This window comes from Bactrocera latifrons, unplaced genomic scaffold, assembly GCF_001853355.1.
Source record: "Bactrocera latifrons isolate USDA-ARS-PBARC rearing strain unplaced genomic scaffold, ASM185335v1 scaffold_306, whole genome shotgun sequence".
Classification (NCBI taxonomy): Eukaryota; Metazoa; Arthropoda; class Insecta; order Diptera; family Tephritidae; genus Bactrocera; species Bactrocera latifrons.
In genome coordinates this window covers 146,776-165,023 of record NW_017536697.1, presented here as the reverse complement: position 1 = coordinate 165,023, position 18,248 = coordinate 146,776, and the positions used below count along the sequence as shown (strand labels likewise).

At 33.4% G+C, this 18,248-nt stretch overlaps 1 protein-coding gene across 1 annotated transcript; it reads right to left on the bottom strand.

The window, feature by feature from the left end:
- Window positions 1-15,766: 15,766 nt before the first annotated feature.
- LOC108970665 (protein zerknuellt 2-like) lies at window positions 15,767-16,588 on the bottom strand. The gene is made up of 2 exons (XM_018936181.1): window positions 16,500-16,588; window positions 15,767-16,420 (listed from the first exon to the last, which is right to left on the bottom strand). The coding sequence occupies exons 1-2, from the start codon at window positions 16,527-16,529 to the stop codon at window positions 15,767-15,769; spliced, it is 684 nt and encodes a 227-aa protein (XP_018791726.1). The 5' UTR covers window positions 16,530-16,588.
- Between the last annotated feature and the right edge of the window lie 1,660 nt (window positions 16,589-18,248).

The window sequence follows — 18,248 nt, the reverse complement described above, 5'->3', positions numbered from 1 at the left end:
ACATGACAGCTTGATTCGACTCACGCAAAATCTGTCAAAAAAAGGCTATTGAAAAAGGTACCTCTAATTGGATATCTAAGGTACCTCTACTCATATGTTCAAGGTATAAAAATTATTCAAATGGCTTAAATATAAGTAAATATTAATGTGTGCTTGAACAAAGAATAAACCGAATGCCGAATTCAACTAGAATCAAGGCAATTTTCCGCAATTTATGTGTACGCTAAAAGTTGGCAAAACTTTGTCTTATCACTTTTCATTTATCATTTGTTTACGAATTACGACATATAAATATAAGCTTAACTCATCTAACTTTAAGGTATTTCGCACTTAGGGAGCGTAGACGTGATAATGCTGCCTGCCATAAATGGCAGAACTTGTGCAGCTACCCTTATCTATGCGTGTGAAAATCCATTCATTTGTTGGTGTCTCTGTACAACTGAGCTTTGGTAACATAGATATGATATATGAAACAGTTAAGAGCAACAACTTAAACCCTTATATTTATAAATGATGCTTCATATTTACACGGCCACACATACTCTCTTCCATGTGAGTAGCACACTGTTGGTTACTAAGTTCCCTTATAATTGTTATTATAAACCATAATTCACTTCTTCGTGCAAAATTTTATTTTGGAAAAGGATACCTTTTACTAAACTAAACTAAACTAAAATAAACCCCTTTGGTCCTGATAGGAAAACTTTTTTACATCGAGAAAAAAAACCAAGAAGTCAATCCAAGGTATACCAAAACGACCGTAAAGCACGGTGGAGGAAATTTAAAAGTATGGGGGTCGTTTTCGTGGCGTGGAGTTGGAGCCGCAGTAAAGATAAAATGGAATAAGAATAAATTTGCATACCTTCATATACTAAAGAGTACAATGGAGTCATATTCCTATGATGTTATGCTAGTAAACTGGATAGTTAAGCACTATAACCATCCTAAGCATACAACAAAAGTGATAAAGAGAACTTGCTTGCATAAGAAAGACTTCCACTTCTCGATTGGTCAGCGCAAAGTTCTGAATTAAATCCTATCGGAAACTTGTAGAATAATATCAAAGAAAAAGTTGGACAAAGAAAGTATAAAAATTGCGACTAGCTTTGGACAGGAGAACAATAATAATTATTTTTCCTTACATATCTTTTAAAGTGCGTTAAATACTTGTTCAAGTTAATTTTGACTTAATAATGTAACGTGACCAAAACGTGTATTTTTATTATATAAAACTAGGTAATTTTGAACAATTTTTGTTTTTAGTGAAGTAATAAATAGTTTTTCTGCATCATAACGGTTTTACTTTCTTTGAATGTAACATTATTAACTACAATTCCCAATAAGAAAGTGCTCTAAATCTCTGTCTATAGTTGTATGATTATAGGTCACCGTAAAATTATCCGCGACATGGGAGTAAATTGACTATTCCTTTTTTAACTGATTTTCCAATAACTAGAGCCCTAAGCATTATAGTTGTTGCTGCACATTTGCTGGATATTCAGTCCTCTTTCTTAAAATAAGTACCTTTATTTACTTCTGATTACACTTCCTGCTTTTTTTTAAATTTTCTTTATACCTGTACAAATCAAATCAACTGCGGTCACTGAGATTATCAAAAATATGTCAACTTTCATTATGCTTGCAAAAAATCGAACGTGCAATTGTCAGTAATTGCTGTTGGTTGACACGTGAATACCATTGTTATGTGTAAATATGAAAGTTAACGCGAATATATTTGAATATCTGCATATAGAATGTTATCCAGTGAGGAAAATTTTGAGCATGCATTTTTATAACATAATATTCAAGAGTCAATGCCGAAGAACCGGGGAAGTAATGAAAATATTGCTGCCTTTCAATCAAGTGTTGCTGAAGACCGCAATTTGTCGATTTCAAGACATTTTTAAAAGTAGAGAATGTCTTAAACCATAACCTTGACTTGTAGATTTTGAAAAAGGAATTAGGCTTGCATTCATAAAAAATTGCTCTCACGCAAGACCTGAAGCTAACACCATAGATGTAGTAAATTTGCAGATTTTGCCACAAAGTTTGAAACGCCTAGAAGAAAACGACGAAGAAGCTATAAAAGTGTGTATAAATTATCAAAGTTTTAAGCAGAGTCAAACGCTACACTCGCTAAAAACTGTAAACAAATAAGGACTCTCATTGAAGTGAATCTATGTAATCACGGACGAACCGCTCTCCTGCTTTAACTGCCTTCCTGAAGCCTTGGATTACTCCTTTGCAGAAGCTAGTCGTGGCAGATTTTTTCTCTGCTCCCAAACTGACGAAGGTAGATGAGGTGTTCTGTAATGAGCTCTCCGTCAACCTTAGCTCTAGGCTTGTTGACTACTGATAGTGTTTTTAAAGCAAAATTGGCTGCTATTAAGAGGACAGTGGACGTACTGCTACAAAATGCATAATCTTTCAGGAAAGTTAGCATTCATTTCGACAGCAAAGCTCGCTAAGTATGCACACAAAGTTAGTCAAGGAGTTTCTAACCTCATAAGATAATTGCAGCAAACTTCTTCATCACCAGACTCGTTTGGGCGCCTAGTTACAGTGGTATCGCTGTAAACTTGAGCTAGCAAGAGGAGACACCCTGACCCTACTTACATTAAAATGGAAACGAGTAAAACCACCGTCATCTTGCGTTCTAGCACAGTGCCTATGAACCTCGCGACTGCGAGATTCCTTTTATCTAGAGTGAACTATTTCTTCTTTTAAAAATTCAGGTTGCCGCAATCATAGACGTTCTAACTGTGTAATGTCCAATAGACATTCATGCGGTAAAGCTATTACTTTCACAAAACAGGAGACCACTAAAGTAATTTGTGATCAGCTCAAAGTGCTTTGTCAAGCTGTGAGGGACTTTTGTTCTATTTAATAGGAGCCTTAGATGCCAGCACGGAAAAACATTTTAGGCTGTTCAAGGAGATCTCTGCTAGGATCGACAGGTTAACCTAATTTTAAAAATTAAATATTGGGTAGTCGAAAAAGTCTTTTCCTATTTCTAACCAAACATCAACTTATTCTTTTATATTTATAATAATAAATAAATAGACAAATTGTTCCATTTTGATCGACCACTTATTGCCTTTTTTCCGCTATCATTCATCAGTGTAAATCGAAATTTTCGGAACAGAAGCGAGCCACCATTATTGTGCTATACAAACTGATACACCATTGGCTCTGTAAACTTTACAAATTTAATTAGTGGATTGCCATTTGAATTTCACCTGTTGCTGTGACATTGGAGCTGGATGAGTTGTATGAATGCACCCCTATCACATTTGAACATTTCCAAGTCATGGTTATTTCAACGTACATCTATGTAGTCGGACTAGCAGCAATAATATTTTGTTTGTGGGTTCGTTTCACTTCAGCCCTGTTCGCTTGACTCTTGCGGTAATGCAATAAACGCGAGTCACCCAGCCGAAACGTTCTGCCTACGGATTAGAAGGATGAAGTTAATGTCGTGTAACGAAATTCATTTGTGATGAAATCCACATATTATTACATTTAAGGAAAGGGCGCCTTGTTAAGCTGTGACTGCTGGCTTGCTTTGCAGTTTACTTAAACCCACTAAGCTTAGAAAAGTAACGGATAATTTATCTCCGACCGCAAGTATATCGATTTTGAATTATCCATGCCCTTTAATCTGCGGTAGAAATTATCAACCGGACATTAAAGTAACCAAACACAACGCTTTGATGGCTAAATATTTGATCTGTTTTGAGATTAATGAAATCGAAAAAAAGAAAAATTGAATAGTAGTTAAAAAAATATTCTTTACTACCGTAAACAAACAAATTTGCACTTACGTTTCCAACATTGTAGAAATTTCCGTAAAATAATAACAAAACGTGAGCTTAACTTTGTGGTTAACTTGTGTAAATTTTCACTTCCTTTAGCCAATTAAGAAGGCTTAGAACAACTAATAAGCATATAGAAGAATTATAGGTCTTTTGAAGAATTTCTTTTCTCGTATTTCTGAAGATTTCATTTGTACTGAGTAAATAGCTAGTTTTGATCTTTTACATTAATTAATTCTGTTTCATTTTGATTTCTCCCTTGAAGGCGTATCCGCTTTCCGCATTGCCTTAGTTCAAGTTCACCTTCTCATTAGGCAAATTGTTATCATTTTACTTTGATTTTTATTCGATAATCGCACCATTTACCATTTATTGTTTTTGAATTATTTTTTGCTTTTGTACTTGTGCACTGCACTTCTGTGCTTCGACCAGCCGGTAATTATTATTTTGCTTGTTGATTTTAAGTTATAAAAAGGCATATTTTGCCAATACATGTGGGCGAAATGCAAATTATGTGAGTCCTGAAAATTACTGTCTTTTGAAATTATTCATGCGATTATTTAAAAAAAAAGAATGGTGAGGTGGTAACTTTTGGTATTTTGCTGGTGGAAATCTGAACCCAAAATGCTTTTGTGAAGTATTCGTAATGAACTTTGAGTTATTATTATATAATATATAACTTAAATTCATGAAAATTGTGAAAAATTAAACAGTATTCATTACTTCTTCTTACACAAATCGGTCTCGAGTAGAAAAAGCTTTTCGCTGTAGCATCATCTTCCATGCGAACGACATGGCCTAATCAGCCCATTCGTTGAATTTTTATGCTCTTAGCTGTACCGAAAATAAACTGCACACATTGTTTTATTTGTAATGTAACGAATTTTAGCAATTTTTGCTGGTAAGTTTTTTTTAGTAACAAATGGAAGAATTGTTGTCCATTTGTAATTAAAACTAGTAAAAATTATAATTTTCTTAATTTATGAAGAATTGTTCGTTTAAAACACTTCATTAAATTCTGCGTAGTCACGACACGGTGTGTTTCTTATAAAATGGTATAATATGATATGATAGTTGAAACAGTCTTTCTTATAATTTTCGGCCGATATAATGTCCTTGGTGAAAAACGGAGTGGTCTTAAGGCCGCAAGTACCATATTTTGGTTTGTGTATATAATTGTGAACCTGTCAATGTTTTTGAGTTCATGTTTACACATGTTTAATCCTCCATTATTATGTACTCAACAGAATCATTAAGCAAAAGATCGTACAACTTGCTGTCCTCTTTCTTACTTGTTGTTCACATTTTGTTTATTTATTTATTATATCCATTATATGTTAATTTTTTATGTACATGTGTATATTATTTTTTGTATTTAATGAAATGAATACAGCAAGAAAAATATTTCGGCACAATTTTTGTTTTTTATTTCTCTGTACTTAGTGCTAATAACAAACTTGGCTATTTGATAGTATTTTTTTAGCTATTGATTGCGGTTTATTGTTAAAGAATTACATGGGTTTACGGATTCCGAAACATCGATATTTTTTAGTATTTTATTAAATTATGAAACACCTCCAGAATATTGTCCCAAATTTTCAAGTTGATCCGAGTAATAGTTTCGGCGATACAGCAGTCCGCAGCCGTTTAATCTGTTTTTCCCGAAACTGTGTTCTTGAAGATGGCTGGCAACGCGGGTGCATCTTTTTTTTGAAGGGTCACCAGAAACGGTGTCGCAATGGCCGCAAATGGCTATTACTTTTCAGCATTATTTTTTCTTTTCAGAAAAATATTAATGTTCTTTATTTTTATTGTAAGAAATCAGTTGAATTTAAAATAAACAATAAAAGTTTTAAAATTTAGTGAAAAAAATAATTTCTTTTCAACAAGTTATTTATTGTAGATTGTTAATTATATATATTATATATCAAAGCCAACAATTTGCAGTTCGATTGAATATCAGGTGCTCCAATATTTCCACTTTATGTTTCTTTAAAGGCGGTGGTTGTAGTTCTCTTTCTTTCCGAATATAGTCTTCAACTATTTGCAGGAGGTCATCGTTTTAATGAGTTCTTCGTTGGGATTATTTAAAGAGTCCAATATTTCTTTTACTGCAGATAATCCGTTTTCCTCGGTATTAGAGGGGCGATCATCGAACGTTTCTTATCTTTGGCTCGTCGATTTCGGTCACTTGCTCACGACTGTTCGCGAATAGTTGCGATTATCCGTTGCTGAAATTATTGTAGCCGGTGAGCACAGTCGATTATCTGTTAGTGGAGGTGTTGTAGGCGGTTATTGTGAGAAGTTTGATATATCGGTATGTGTGGATTACCATAAATAAATGTTAGCTTTATATTACCTTAGGTACTATTATGTGGTCCATAGGGATTTGGTGGTGCGTTAGCATAACACATTGTGCCTGAAATAAATAAAAATAAAATGATATATTAGTTTGTAATATTTATTATATTAAAATTTATAGGTAATGTTTTACTTACGAATGCTGAAAAAGTTGTATTGAGATTTATTAATTTGTTGTAAAAATTATCGAAACTTAAGATAAAGCCATGCCAGTTTTTTGTATCCGTTTTTTACCTGCAGCAACTACACGCTTTCAAGTTTACTGCTAAGTTCTCTTTTATTTAAAATTACTTTTGTGTCTTCCAGAAATAATTAAGTCGTTCATCCCAAAATTCAAGGTTATTCCCATAGTTGTGATTGTTGTTGCTTCATAGATTACCTGCGAAGTAAAAATTATATAGATCCCACAACTGTGTGGGTTTTCCTGGTTTCTGGAATGGTTCATTTATGTCTCAAATTTTCTAATGCAACGGCTTTGTTGAAGAATAGAAGTTTTTGGAAAAGTGTTTTCTGGAGTGTTTCTGAACTAATACTAATTATGTCTGATTGCTTTTTATGTCAGAGTTTCTGTGAACATAAGACAAGTCGCTTTATTCTCAGTAATGCGATATGATTTTGTATCGATGACGACGATGAGACTCTACTTGACTTGTCGGTAATCGAAAACGGCTAAATCGATTAGTCTCAAATTTTAGTAATTAATTTAGTAGTCAATCAAAGTTTTTTTTGCACCTATAAATATTTACCTTTTATAAAAAATTTTCGTGTAAATAGCTCATACATATGTACATACTATGTGCACATTCTATATGTCAATTCTTTTTATTCGTTTTAAAAACCCATCATATTTATTGAAACTTCAGCAACCACATTAACGTTTTTTTTTATTTGAATTACAGGTATGTTTATATATATAAACAAGTATACACGCAAGGTCATGTATGCAAGTAAAACTAAACTTACTGGGTATGTATTCCATTCACCAGTGTCTGAAAAGTTCCACACTCACAAGCTCACGTCCTTTTGTTTTGTATAATTGAGTAAATATTATATCATACCTATTGCATAGAACAATACAATTTTATGTACTCGCAGGTATAAAATATTTTACCTGTTACACTTTGCTTTCCTTTCATACTCACATTTAATTCTTAGTTTCAATATGTAAAATACACAGATATTTGGTAAAATAGTGCCATAATTCCTTCAATAAAGAACTCTGATTATCAGATTGCTTATGAATTTTATTCCACATAAATAAGGCGGCTCAGTTTCATTCATTGAGTGAATCCTCAAACGAGATATTTTTGATTTATTTTTAGGTTGTTTAATAAATTTTGTTGTTTGATAAGAAAAACACAATTTTATGATTCAAAATACACTTTATCATTCAGAATAATCTCCCTGAACATTAAGGAGCTATAAAAGGGTGACACTTTCAAATTACTATTTTTGTTCCTTTTTTGAAAGTTTATATTTTCAAAAATATCTTATGAAATCGGAAAGCTTGTATTTTGAATAGCAGCCTTCTAAAGAGCGACCCCTCGTTGGGGAACTTTCTTTTTGGCTCCTCCGAAGACAGCACATAACTCTTAATCTAAAAAATCCTAAAATAAAGGCCAAAATATACCTTAAAGTAATTTCAAAATATTCAATTGAGTACTTTCTTTTATAAAATTACGAAAGCGCCTAATTTTTCATAATGCTTGGCATAGCCCCTTAATACACTTGCTCCAATAATCTTCCAATCTGTGGATTCCATGAGATTGAATTGAGAATCCAGAAGATTTGCGAAATACGCTTCAAAAGCCGTTATAATAATTTCATCTGATGAAAAACGCTTGCCACGCATACATTTTTGAATTCTGTAAATAAATGGAAGTCGCTGGGGCCAAATCTGGGGAATTCGGTAGATGCTCCAACAATTCGAACTTTAATTCGTGGATTTTAGCCACTGTTAAAATGCTCTTGCGACGCGATACATTGTCCTCATTAACTGGTTATTTTTCACGAGTTTTTTTCCTTCAACTGGTCCAAAATGTTATAATAATATTCAGAACTAATTGTTTTCCCAGTTTGCAAGTAATCCACAAACAAAATTCCTCTCGCATCCTAAAAAACTGATGCCATAACCTTCCTGGGCGATTTCGAGACACGAACTCGTTTCGAAGCCGAACAATCTATAGCCTCTTGTTTTGATTCAGGATAATGGTGATAAACTCAGTCTCATCCATAGTGATGAATCGATGCATAAAATCCACTTTGTACTTTTTAAAATGCTCCAAATGTTTGCTGAGAAAGTCTACACGCGGATCGTCTTCAAGGCTTGTACGACCACGTTTAAATTCACCCACCCATCTTTCTACTGTTCTAATTGTAGGTGAACAATCAGTATATATTTTTAACATTCGTTCGTAAATTTCTTTTGGTGCTACACTTTCCAAAAATAACAATTTGACCAGTACAAGTTAATAAATTTTTTCCATTGTAAAAAAATACTGTGACAGGGACACTAAATGGCTTGTAAGCAAAGAATGAATTGACAGATTGAAATGAGACTTTACATATGTTCATACGAAGAGTGTCCCAACAAAACAAACAAAAAATGTTGGGCTAGTAGCGACGCCCTCTGATCTTCGAACGGCGAAACTTCTTGAGCAACCTGGAATATTTGAATACGCATGGATTATGTGTGGAAATTAATGTACCAAACTCCATATCGATATAACAATTCTAGTTCAGTTGGTAAAAAGTCTTGTAGCTCCAAAATAGCTGAATGTGCTGGTTGTACAAAGAAGACATTGTAGCATATGAGTAACGGTTTTAGGAAGACTTTTGGTAGAGATAGTGTCAGCTGAAGCAAAGTTAACACAAAAAAGAAAAAAAAACGCGGTTGCTGAAAACAAACCTTCAAAAATTAAAAGGTTTTCATACATAAACTTGATGATGATCATTCAGTTTGTATGGCAGCTATACACTGCATATGTACTATATGTAGCATTGCTTTAGAAAATATTTTATAAAACTACCTCGTGAGAAAAACAGTTTTCCATGCAAGAACTTGATGCAAATCGTTCAAATTGTATGCTAGCTTTCATGGTGGACTGATATCGGCGGTTTCAGTATATTAGCAGCTTTTTGGAGACAAAAGGCTAAATTAACTCACTTCATTACACTGATCATCTCGTGATAAACTTATTTAGTTCAGGGTATACAAATTATTCTAAATGGTTTAACTATAAGTTTATATTAATGTGTGCTTAAACAAAGCATATACAGAATGCCGAATTCCACTCGAATCAAGGCAATTTTCCGCAATTTATGTGTGCGCTAAAAGTTTGCAAAATTTTTTGTTATCACTTACTTTTTCATTTGTTTACGAATTACGACATATAAATATAAGCTTAACTCATCTAACTTTAAGGTATTTCGCACTTAGGGAGCGTAGACGTGATAATGCTGCCTGCCATAAATGGCTTAGCTTCATCTGCCTTAATGGAGCTAGCAAATACATTAGCACGAACTTGTGCAGGTACCCTTATCTATGCGTGTGAAAATCCGTTCTTTTGTAGTGGATCTGTTCAATTGAGCTTTGGTAACATAGAGATGATATGTGAAACAGTTAAAAGCAACAACTTAAACCCTTATATTTATAAGCGATGCTTCATATTTACACGGCCACACATACTCTCTTTACTGTGAGTAGCACACTGTTGCTCGTGCCTTGCTAATGATGAGGTTGATTTAGAGTCATACTACTGCTTGTCCCATTTTGCATAATTTTTGAAATATTTAATCTTGTTTCCACAGTTTCTTATCACATCTGCAGCACATATTTTATTCTTATGTATACTAATCTGTAATTTCGTAATTTTATTTCAAATAATTTTTAAACCCAATATTTCGGTGTGCCTATATATACGCCCTATAAAATTTTGGTGGTGAATTATTAAAGTTATTTTCATCCTTTCTTTGTTTTTGTTGATCCAGTAAATATTTTATATGAAAAATTGTCTTTGGTAATATTTTTGGTTACGTATACGCACCGTAGCCTTTTACGAATATTGTTGTTGTTTGTATAAATTATAGTAATTAGTAGATTAATCGCAATTATCGCATTGCTCCGCATATACTATACTTTCTATTCATTTCATTTAAATTCCATTGCTTGGCTATATCTGTCATCGATTTGTCAATGTTTTCTGTTGAGTCAATAGACGACTACGCTGTTATTTTGATTTGGTTAGTTTTATTGGTAGGCCTGTCGGCTGCATGAACCTTTTTCTCTTATTCGGTACTATTTCAAATCCAATTAAACAAATCGGTAGGGATATTGGAATTATGAACTTCTTTAGCTGATTTATAATTATGCACTGATAGAAAAAAGGTAAGCAGTTATTTTATGGTCATAGGTCATCCTTTCCGAAGGTTTATGGCTTGTAGTCGTTTCTCAATTAACTGCAAAAAACAAAGTGTAAAAGAAATTAAATATTTGAGTTTGTTAACTGCCTTGAGGGGAACTTTGTAGGATAATTACGATTACAAATTTTTCTTTAAATTATTATATGAAACCGTAAAATAATTCACGATATACGTGGTATGTTTCGTTATTAACTGATCTGCCAGCAACTAAAGATCTAAATTTTATAGGTCTTGCTGTATATTTACCCGCACACATTTCATTCAATTACTGTGCATTGTACATTGTTGGATATTCAGTCCCTTTCTTAAAATAAATAACTTTATCACACCTGTTTACACTTCTCGTTTTTTATTGGTTTTCTTTATATTTGTATTTTCAAATCAATCCAACTGCTTTCAATCTCGCAGAAAATTGTCAATCTTCATTATCCTTGCAGAAAATCGAAAATAAAATTGTCAGCACTTTGCTGTTGGTTGACAGGTGAATACTACTGGTATATGTAAATATGAACACTAAAGCAAATATAATATATACGAATATTTATATATATAGGGAATTCCAATACGGAGCTTATTTTTTTCATTGTATCCAGTAATGTTTGCAATTTCATCATGTAGATATATACATACGCAAGAATATTGTTTAAAAATTATTAAATTTCATTATTAAAATAATCGTTCTCCAATTGCAACTTTTAGTGGACTTTTGCTGATTGTATTAATTGTACACGTATGCTCGCCATTCGTCGAATTGTTGAAAATTTCTAACGTACATGCTATTTACATAATGCCCAAATTTTGCCGTTCAAACAACTGAGACAACAGAGATTATGAGGTTATTTGAAGTCACCACCAACAATAGCACTAAATGCTATTTTATACATAGCACCCACGGACATTGCCCGGTAAATGCGAAGTGCGCTTTAAAGATATGTGAAGCTAAGCAATCAAGAGCACATCGAATCTCTTTCTTCTTTTAACTCCATTCCTGAAAACTTAGGTCTCTGCTTCACAGAAACTACTCGTGGTGCTCACATACCGATGAGGAACGATGCTGGGATGACGCGCAGTAAACATTCTCACGGCTTGGTCGGTGCTACGATGAAAATTTAAGTTGTTCTGTAAGGAGATCTCCTTCAATATTAGCTATAGGTCTTTTGACTACTGCGGTGTTTTCCACGCAGAAGTGGCTGCTATTAAGATGACAGTAGAAGTACTGCTACAAAATGCAGAATCTTTCAGGAAAGTGAGCATTTATTTCGACAGCAAGTACCAGCGCTGAGGTCGCTAACTGTGCAGTTAAACCTCATTCGATACAGCATCAAGCTGCTTCATCACCAAACCTCACGTGCGCTTAGCAAACGAGTGGTTTCTGTGCTACTGCCATATTCCTTTGGGCTAGAGTAGAACGTAGTGAACTACTTTTTCTTTTCAAAATTCCTTTCGCCGAAATCATAGGTTTTCCCATTGGATAATGTCCGATAGACATTCTTGGGGTAAGATTACAAATCTTGTCGAATCCAGGCTATTATAATCCATTGTCGAGCCTTTGAATGATTGAGGCAGAAACATCTCGGCACATTCATCTTCGGCAAACCATAAGACTTTTGAAATAAGTTCGGATAAGCTCAAAGTGCTTTGCCAAATTGTCAAATTGTGAGCAACTTTTGATCTATTTAATAAGAGTTTTAAGCGCTAATACAGATCAGCATTCTAAGCTCTTCAAGTTAGATCCCTGCTAGAATTGGCAACTTAACCTAAAGTAAACAAACCGGACTGATGAATTTAAAAATATATGTAAGGTGTAACAACTACGTTACATTTTGTGGTCTTCTTGGTTGCTTTTGCCTAAAGGAAATCTAATAATCCAGTTACTTTCTGGGTAAAGCAAAATTTCCTCCTCTATAGTTCGCCACTTTCATCACAATCGGTACATCATATAGGCGTGCCCAAGTTTTTGAATTTCACCTGTTGCTGTGGCATTGAATTGTAATGAGTTGTATGAATGCACCCCTATAAGCTTTGAACATTTCGAAGTCATCGTATATATGTATGTATATATATCTACGTAGTCGCACTAGGAGAAATAATATTGTGTATGTGGGTTCGCTTCAGTTCAGCACTGGGCTCCTGCCCCTGGTGGTAATACAATACACGTCAGGCACCCAGTCGAAATGTTCTGCCTACGGTTTGAAGTGGTTGCAGTGCAATGAAATCCTCATATGTATTATCACATTTAAGCCAAGAGTGCCTTGATAAGCTGTGATTGTTTGCTTACTTTGCAGTTTAATTAAACTTATTGTCGGATCGCCAAGCTTAGCAAACTAACCGATAATTTACCTCAGACCGCAAGAATAACGATTTGAAAATTTCTATGCCATTTAATCTGCGCTAGCAATTACCAACCGCACATCAAAGTAGCCAAATACAACGCTTTGATGGCTAAATATTTGATTTGTTTTGAAATGGAAAAATTATCAAACAGAAAAACTTAAATAGTTATAAAAAAAAAGAGTTTTTTATTGACGTAAAATACAAATGTAAACTTCCGTTTCTAACGTAGAAATTATAGAAAAATAATGAATTTGAAACATAAGCTCAGCTTTATGGTTAACTCGTGTAAATTTTCACTTTCTTTAGCCAATTAAGCGGGCTTAGAACACTTAATGAGTCTATAGGAGAATAAGTTTGAAAAATATCTATTCCTGCTTTCCTAAGCTATCATTTGTACTGAGAAAAGAGTTACCTTTGGTATTTTCAATTAAATACATTTCACCTTAACTTTGTTTTTTATACGATGAATACAACCCTTTCTTTCTTGTTTATTTTTTTGAATTACTTGTTTCTTTTGTATTTGCGCTTACTCAATTGCGCTTCTGAACTTCGACCAGCCGGTCATTACTATTTTATCTAAACACTAGTTGATTGCTATAAGTCTTAAAAAGTTATATTTTGCCAATAAATGTGGGCGATATGCAAATTATGTGAATCCTGAAAGTAATTGTCTTTTGAAATTATTCATGCGATTATTTTTGGAAAACGATGTAAGGGTAAATTTCGGCATTTGTTTGTCAAGATGTGACCTCAAAAATGGTTTGATAAAGTATTCGTTATAAGCTCTGAGTTATTATTATTATTGTTTTGAACTTTTTTCTGACTTTTGATATTGGGAAGTGGAATACTTCAAGATTCGTTTTATGTTCTTGTATTATGAATGAATAAAGATGGAGCAGAAAGTTTTGAATTATACTATTATGTTACTTAGCTCGATGAGAATTGTGACAAATTAAACAGGTTTGTTTACTTCTTATTATTCTTCTTCGTCAGTTGCTCTATCCTTTTCGAGTTCATGCCAGTTGAATATCTCAAGTGCAGATAGACCGCTATGCACTTAGATGCGTGGGCGCCCTTACCATCTATGGGTCTTAAGCCAAGGTAGCACATTCGTTGAATTTTTATGCGCTTCTATCTTCTTCGATATTCATAGTTCACTCGGACGGCTCCATAGATCTGGCGAAAAGTAGTTCGCTCGAATGCTCCAAGTGCTTTCTCAACTCACCATCGTCCATGTCTCCGCGCAGGCCGGGAATAATAAGTGACTTATAGAGCGTAATTTCTGTTCTTCGAGAGAGACAGATATGTTTTTTAATTGCCCACCGATCCCAAATAAGCACGTGTTGGCAAGAGTTGTTCTGCGCTTGATCTCCTGTCTTAGATTAGTAGTGGAGTTTATGCTGGTCCCGAGATATATGAAATTTATAGCTGCCAACTGTGATGCAGTTCTCAAAACGCCAGGAATCTATGTATATGTTTACAGGGTTTCACTTTTTTCTAGACTTGAGCGGCGTCGTGGTGGCTATCAGAACCTTCTTCGATTCAGCTTTTTATATCCTCAATTGAGTCAAAACGTTGTCCACCGAGTGGTCATGTGAATTTGCTGAATAGCCAGAAGTTACTCGAAGGTAAATCAAGCGAATGCGGTGGTTGCGGTACGATATTAGAAATGTGGCGAAATGATCACGAATAACCAGTACAGTATGAGATGTTGCATTATCGCTCTTCTTTGTTCAGTAAATTCAGACATAGTAAAAATCAACGAATTCACTTTTAGACCCTCACAAAATGGCGCGTATCTCAAATACTAGTGAATATTTTGATATGAAATTTAGCGAAGTATAAATTAAAATTCACTTTCTAATTTGATCACAGTAGTACTATATGTTTCTTTTGTTGCTAAAAGTAATAATGTATGTTCAGGGACATATGTATTATATATAGCACATGTATGCATTCTTGTAACTACGTATTATTCTTTGTGGTTTGTTGTTTAAGAGTTACATGGATTTACGTATTTAAAAAAATCTTTGTTTTTTATTATTTTCTTCAATTCTAAAACACATTTAAATTTTTAAGTTGATCGGAGTAATAGTTTAGGAGATAAAGACTTGAAAACACGTGCGCTCGAGGCTAGCTAGGCTAAGTGCACCGTTTTAAACGCTTTTTTCTCAAAACTGTGTGTTTTGAGGTCGGTTGGTAAGATTTAATGAGTTTAAAGAATTCTAAAAATAAATAAATTTTTTGAAAAAAAAAAATGTCGCGAAATATGTACTGAAATTTTAAATTTTTTTTAATTGTCTGCCAAAAATCCCACTTCAGTTTTTTTCTTCGTCCAAGTTTTCAGCTAAGCTTTTAGCTAAAACACTTTAGATTTTCACTTTAAATGAATTGTGGGAGCTATCTTGCCAACGAGGGCGCATGACTTTTTCGAAGTTTAACCGTCGCAATAGCCAAGTTTAAAATATTTTTTACTAAAAATTTCTGAATTTCTTTGTTAATACTGTATAACAATAAAAAATTCTAATAAAATATTTCTTTTTGTTTATGAGAAAAAATTGTTGCAAAAAGGTAAGAGGGAACCCATAACTGCGTGGGCAGTTTATAACTTTGATTTACTTTGATTCAGCATTAAGTGATAAATTGGTTACGAACGGTATATATTCATATGTATTTAGTGATAAATTAGTTAGATTTTGAAAAAGTAATATGATAGAACTTGGTGTTTCTTTATCGTTCAGCAAAAAAATTAATGTTCTTTATTTTTAATTTAAATAAGGATTTATTTATTGTTTAAGTTATCACATTATATAAATAATGAAATTATCATATTATCACATCGAACATAAAGAATCGTATCGAACCCAACAATTTTTAGTTGGATTGAAAATCAAATGCTCCAATATTTCCACTTTAGGTTTCTTTAAAGGCGGTGGTTGTAGTTCTCTTTCTTCCCGAATATAGTCTTCAACCGCTTGCAGAAGGTCATCTACATCGTCACAGCTCAATCGTTTTAATGAGTTTTGGCTAGTTGATGATGCTTCTCCGTTGGGATTATTTAAAGAATCCAAGATTTCTTCTGTCGCAGATAATCCGTTTTTCTCGGAATTAGAAGGGGCGATCGCCGAAAGCTTCTTATCTTTGGCTCGTCGATTTTTGAACCACACTCTTACTTTTAATTCGTCCACTCCTATGCGTTCTGCGATTTGTCTTCTACGCGCACCTTTGGCAAACTTGCAACCTCTATATTCGGACTCTAATTCGGCCACTTGCTCACGACTATATACTGTTCGCCAATGGTTGCGATTATCCGTTGCTGAAATTGTTGTAGCCGGTGAATACAGTCGATTATCTGTTAGTGGAAGTGTTGTAGCCGGTGATTGCCAAGAAGTTTGATATATATGTGGATTACCATAGATAGGCTGTATATTACCATAAGTACAATTATGAAGCCTATACGCATTTGGTGGTGCATAATAACACTGCGTCTGAAAAAAAAAAAATTATATTATATATTAGTTTGTAAACTATATATATTAAAATTATAAAAGGTAATATTTTACTTACGAATGCTGAAAAAGTTGTGTCGGGAAACATTTTTTTAATTTGTTGTAATAATTATCGAAACTTAAGATTTTTTAGATCTTTGCTCCTCGAAAGTTGGTTTGCTAATGTTTTAGAAAGAGTCGTCTGCTTCTTTTATACTATAGTTTTTTGTTTCCGTTCCGCAGCACTATGCCGTGTTAAGTTTATTGGCCTCTCTTCTTTAAAATTACCGTTGTGTGTTCCAGAAGTAATTATTTTAGCCGAACAGAAGTAATTAAAGCCTTCATCCCAAATTCAAGGTTATTCCGTACCTGTTGTTGTTGATGCATAGATTTTTGGTGAAAATTATATAGATTACCACAACTGTGTGGGTTTTCCTGGTTTTTCTGAAGAATGGTTCACTTATGTCTCAAATTTTCTAATGCAACGGCCTTGTTAAAGAATACAAGTTTTGGAAAAGGGTGAGTTCATTAACGATCACTTACCGACACAATAAAAGTTTGTCCTCGAATGCTTCTGAACTAATTTATGTGTGATTACTCTTTATGTCAGAGTTTCTTTGAGATATGGTATTAAACATAAAACAAGTCGTTTTCTTCTCAATAATGCGACATGAGTTTTGCGACAGAGAGACTCTACTTGACTTGTGGGGTATATATTATTTACTATTCATTTCTAAATTTGAGTATTAGCTGTTAGCAATATAGGATGATTCCTTGTTATTATTTCTGCTTTGTTTTAACATTTTCCGTACTAATTTCCATTTTCGTGAACATAGCGTCACCGCATTTCTTGGTGACAATTTTGGTTTGTACGAAATTTAAAAATAATCGATCTTTTCAGTTTATTTTCTCAATGTACATATATTTAAGAATACACACAGAAAATTTAATATCCTTCCGTGTCATATTTTCCAGAGAGTTAGATGTGCATTCCAAACTTTAAACGCGTTTTTTCAAAATTGTGCTTTCAAGGTCGGGGACCAACATTACTCGGAAATGGCTAAATCGATTAGTCTCAAATTTTGGTAATTAATTATGTAATAAATCGAATATTTTTTTTCACCGTTAAATATTTTTTTATAAATAATTTAAGGCCGAAATTTTGTCAAAAATATTTATTGTGTTTATTCTAGAAATTCATTACTAGATTTAACATTACCATAACGAGATCTGTTGATTTCTTTAACTTCAGCAGATCCAGTTTAGAGATATAGTGGTCACAAGAAAACGGCTTTTTTGAGATACTGTTTTCGGAGATATTTTTATTAATACTGAGTCTTAAAATATAGTTAAAAGATGCCACAATACGTATAGAAATTTATGGATCAATGAATTTAAAAGTTTTCTCGGAAAAAAATTCTGGAAAATTCTCTATTTTCGGCCGTCTAACTATATCAGACTTCTTAACATACCTAAATTAAAATTTAATACTTTTAATCCATTCATCTAAAAGCGATGAGCCCGAGGTGCAGTAGTTAATAAATAATTTTTCATTCTCAGTTGCATAGAAAATATTTTGTAATCTAATTCTTGGTATGTGCATGTATGTATGGATTGACTCCAATTGTTATTCAGCCTTTAGAGCCCTTTTAACTTGTATATAGTTTATATTTATGTATATATTTACGTATATGTATTCTTTTTCTACATTTGAAAACCACTACTTATTTATACAAACATCTTCAACCACATTAACTTCTTTCTTTATTTGGAATTACAGGTAGGTTTAAAATAGACAAAAATTTACACGCAAGGTCAATTATGTATG

Coding starts and splice junctions, on each gene's coding strand:
- LOC108970665 (XM_018936181.1), bottom strand. CDS start 16,529: ATGTTTCCCGACACAACTTTTTCAGCATTC. Junction 16,421..16,499: donor ACACAACTTTTTCAGCATTC/GTAAGTAAAATA, acceptor TTTTTTTTTCAG/ACGCAGTGTTATTATGCACC.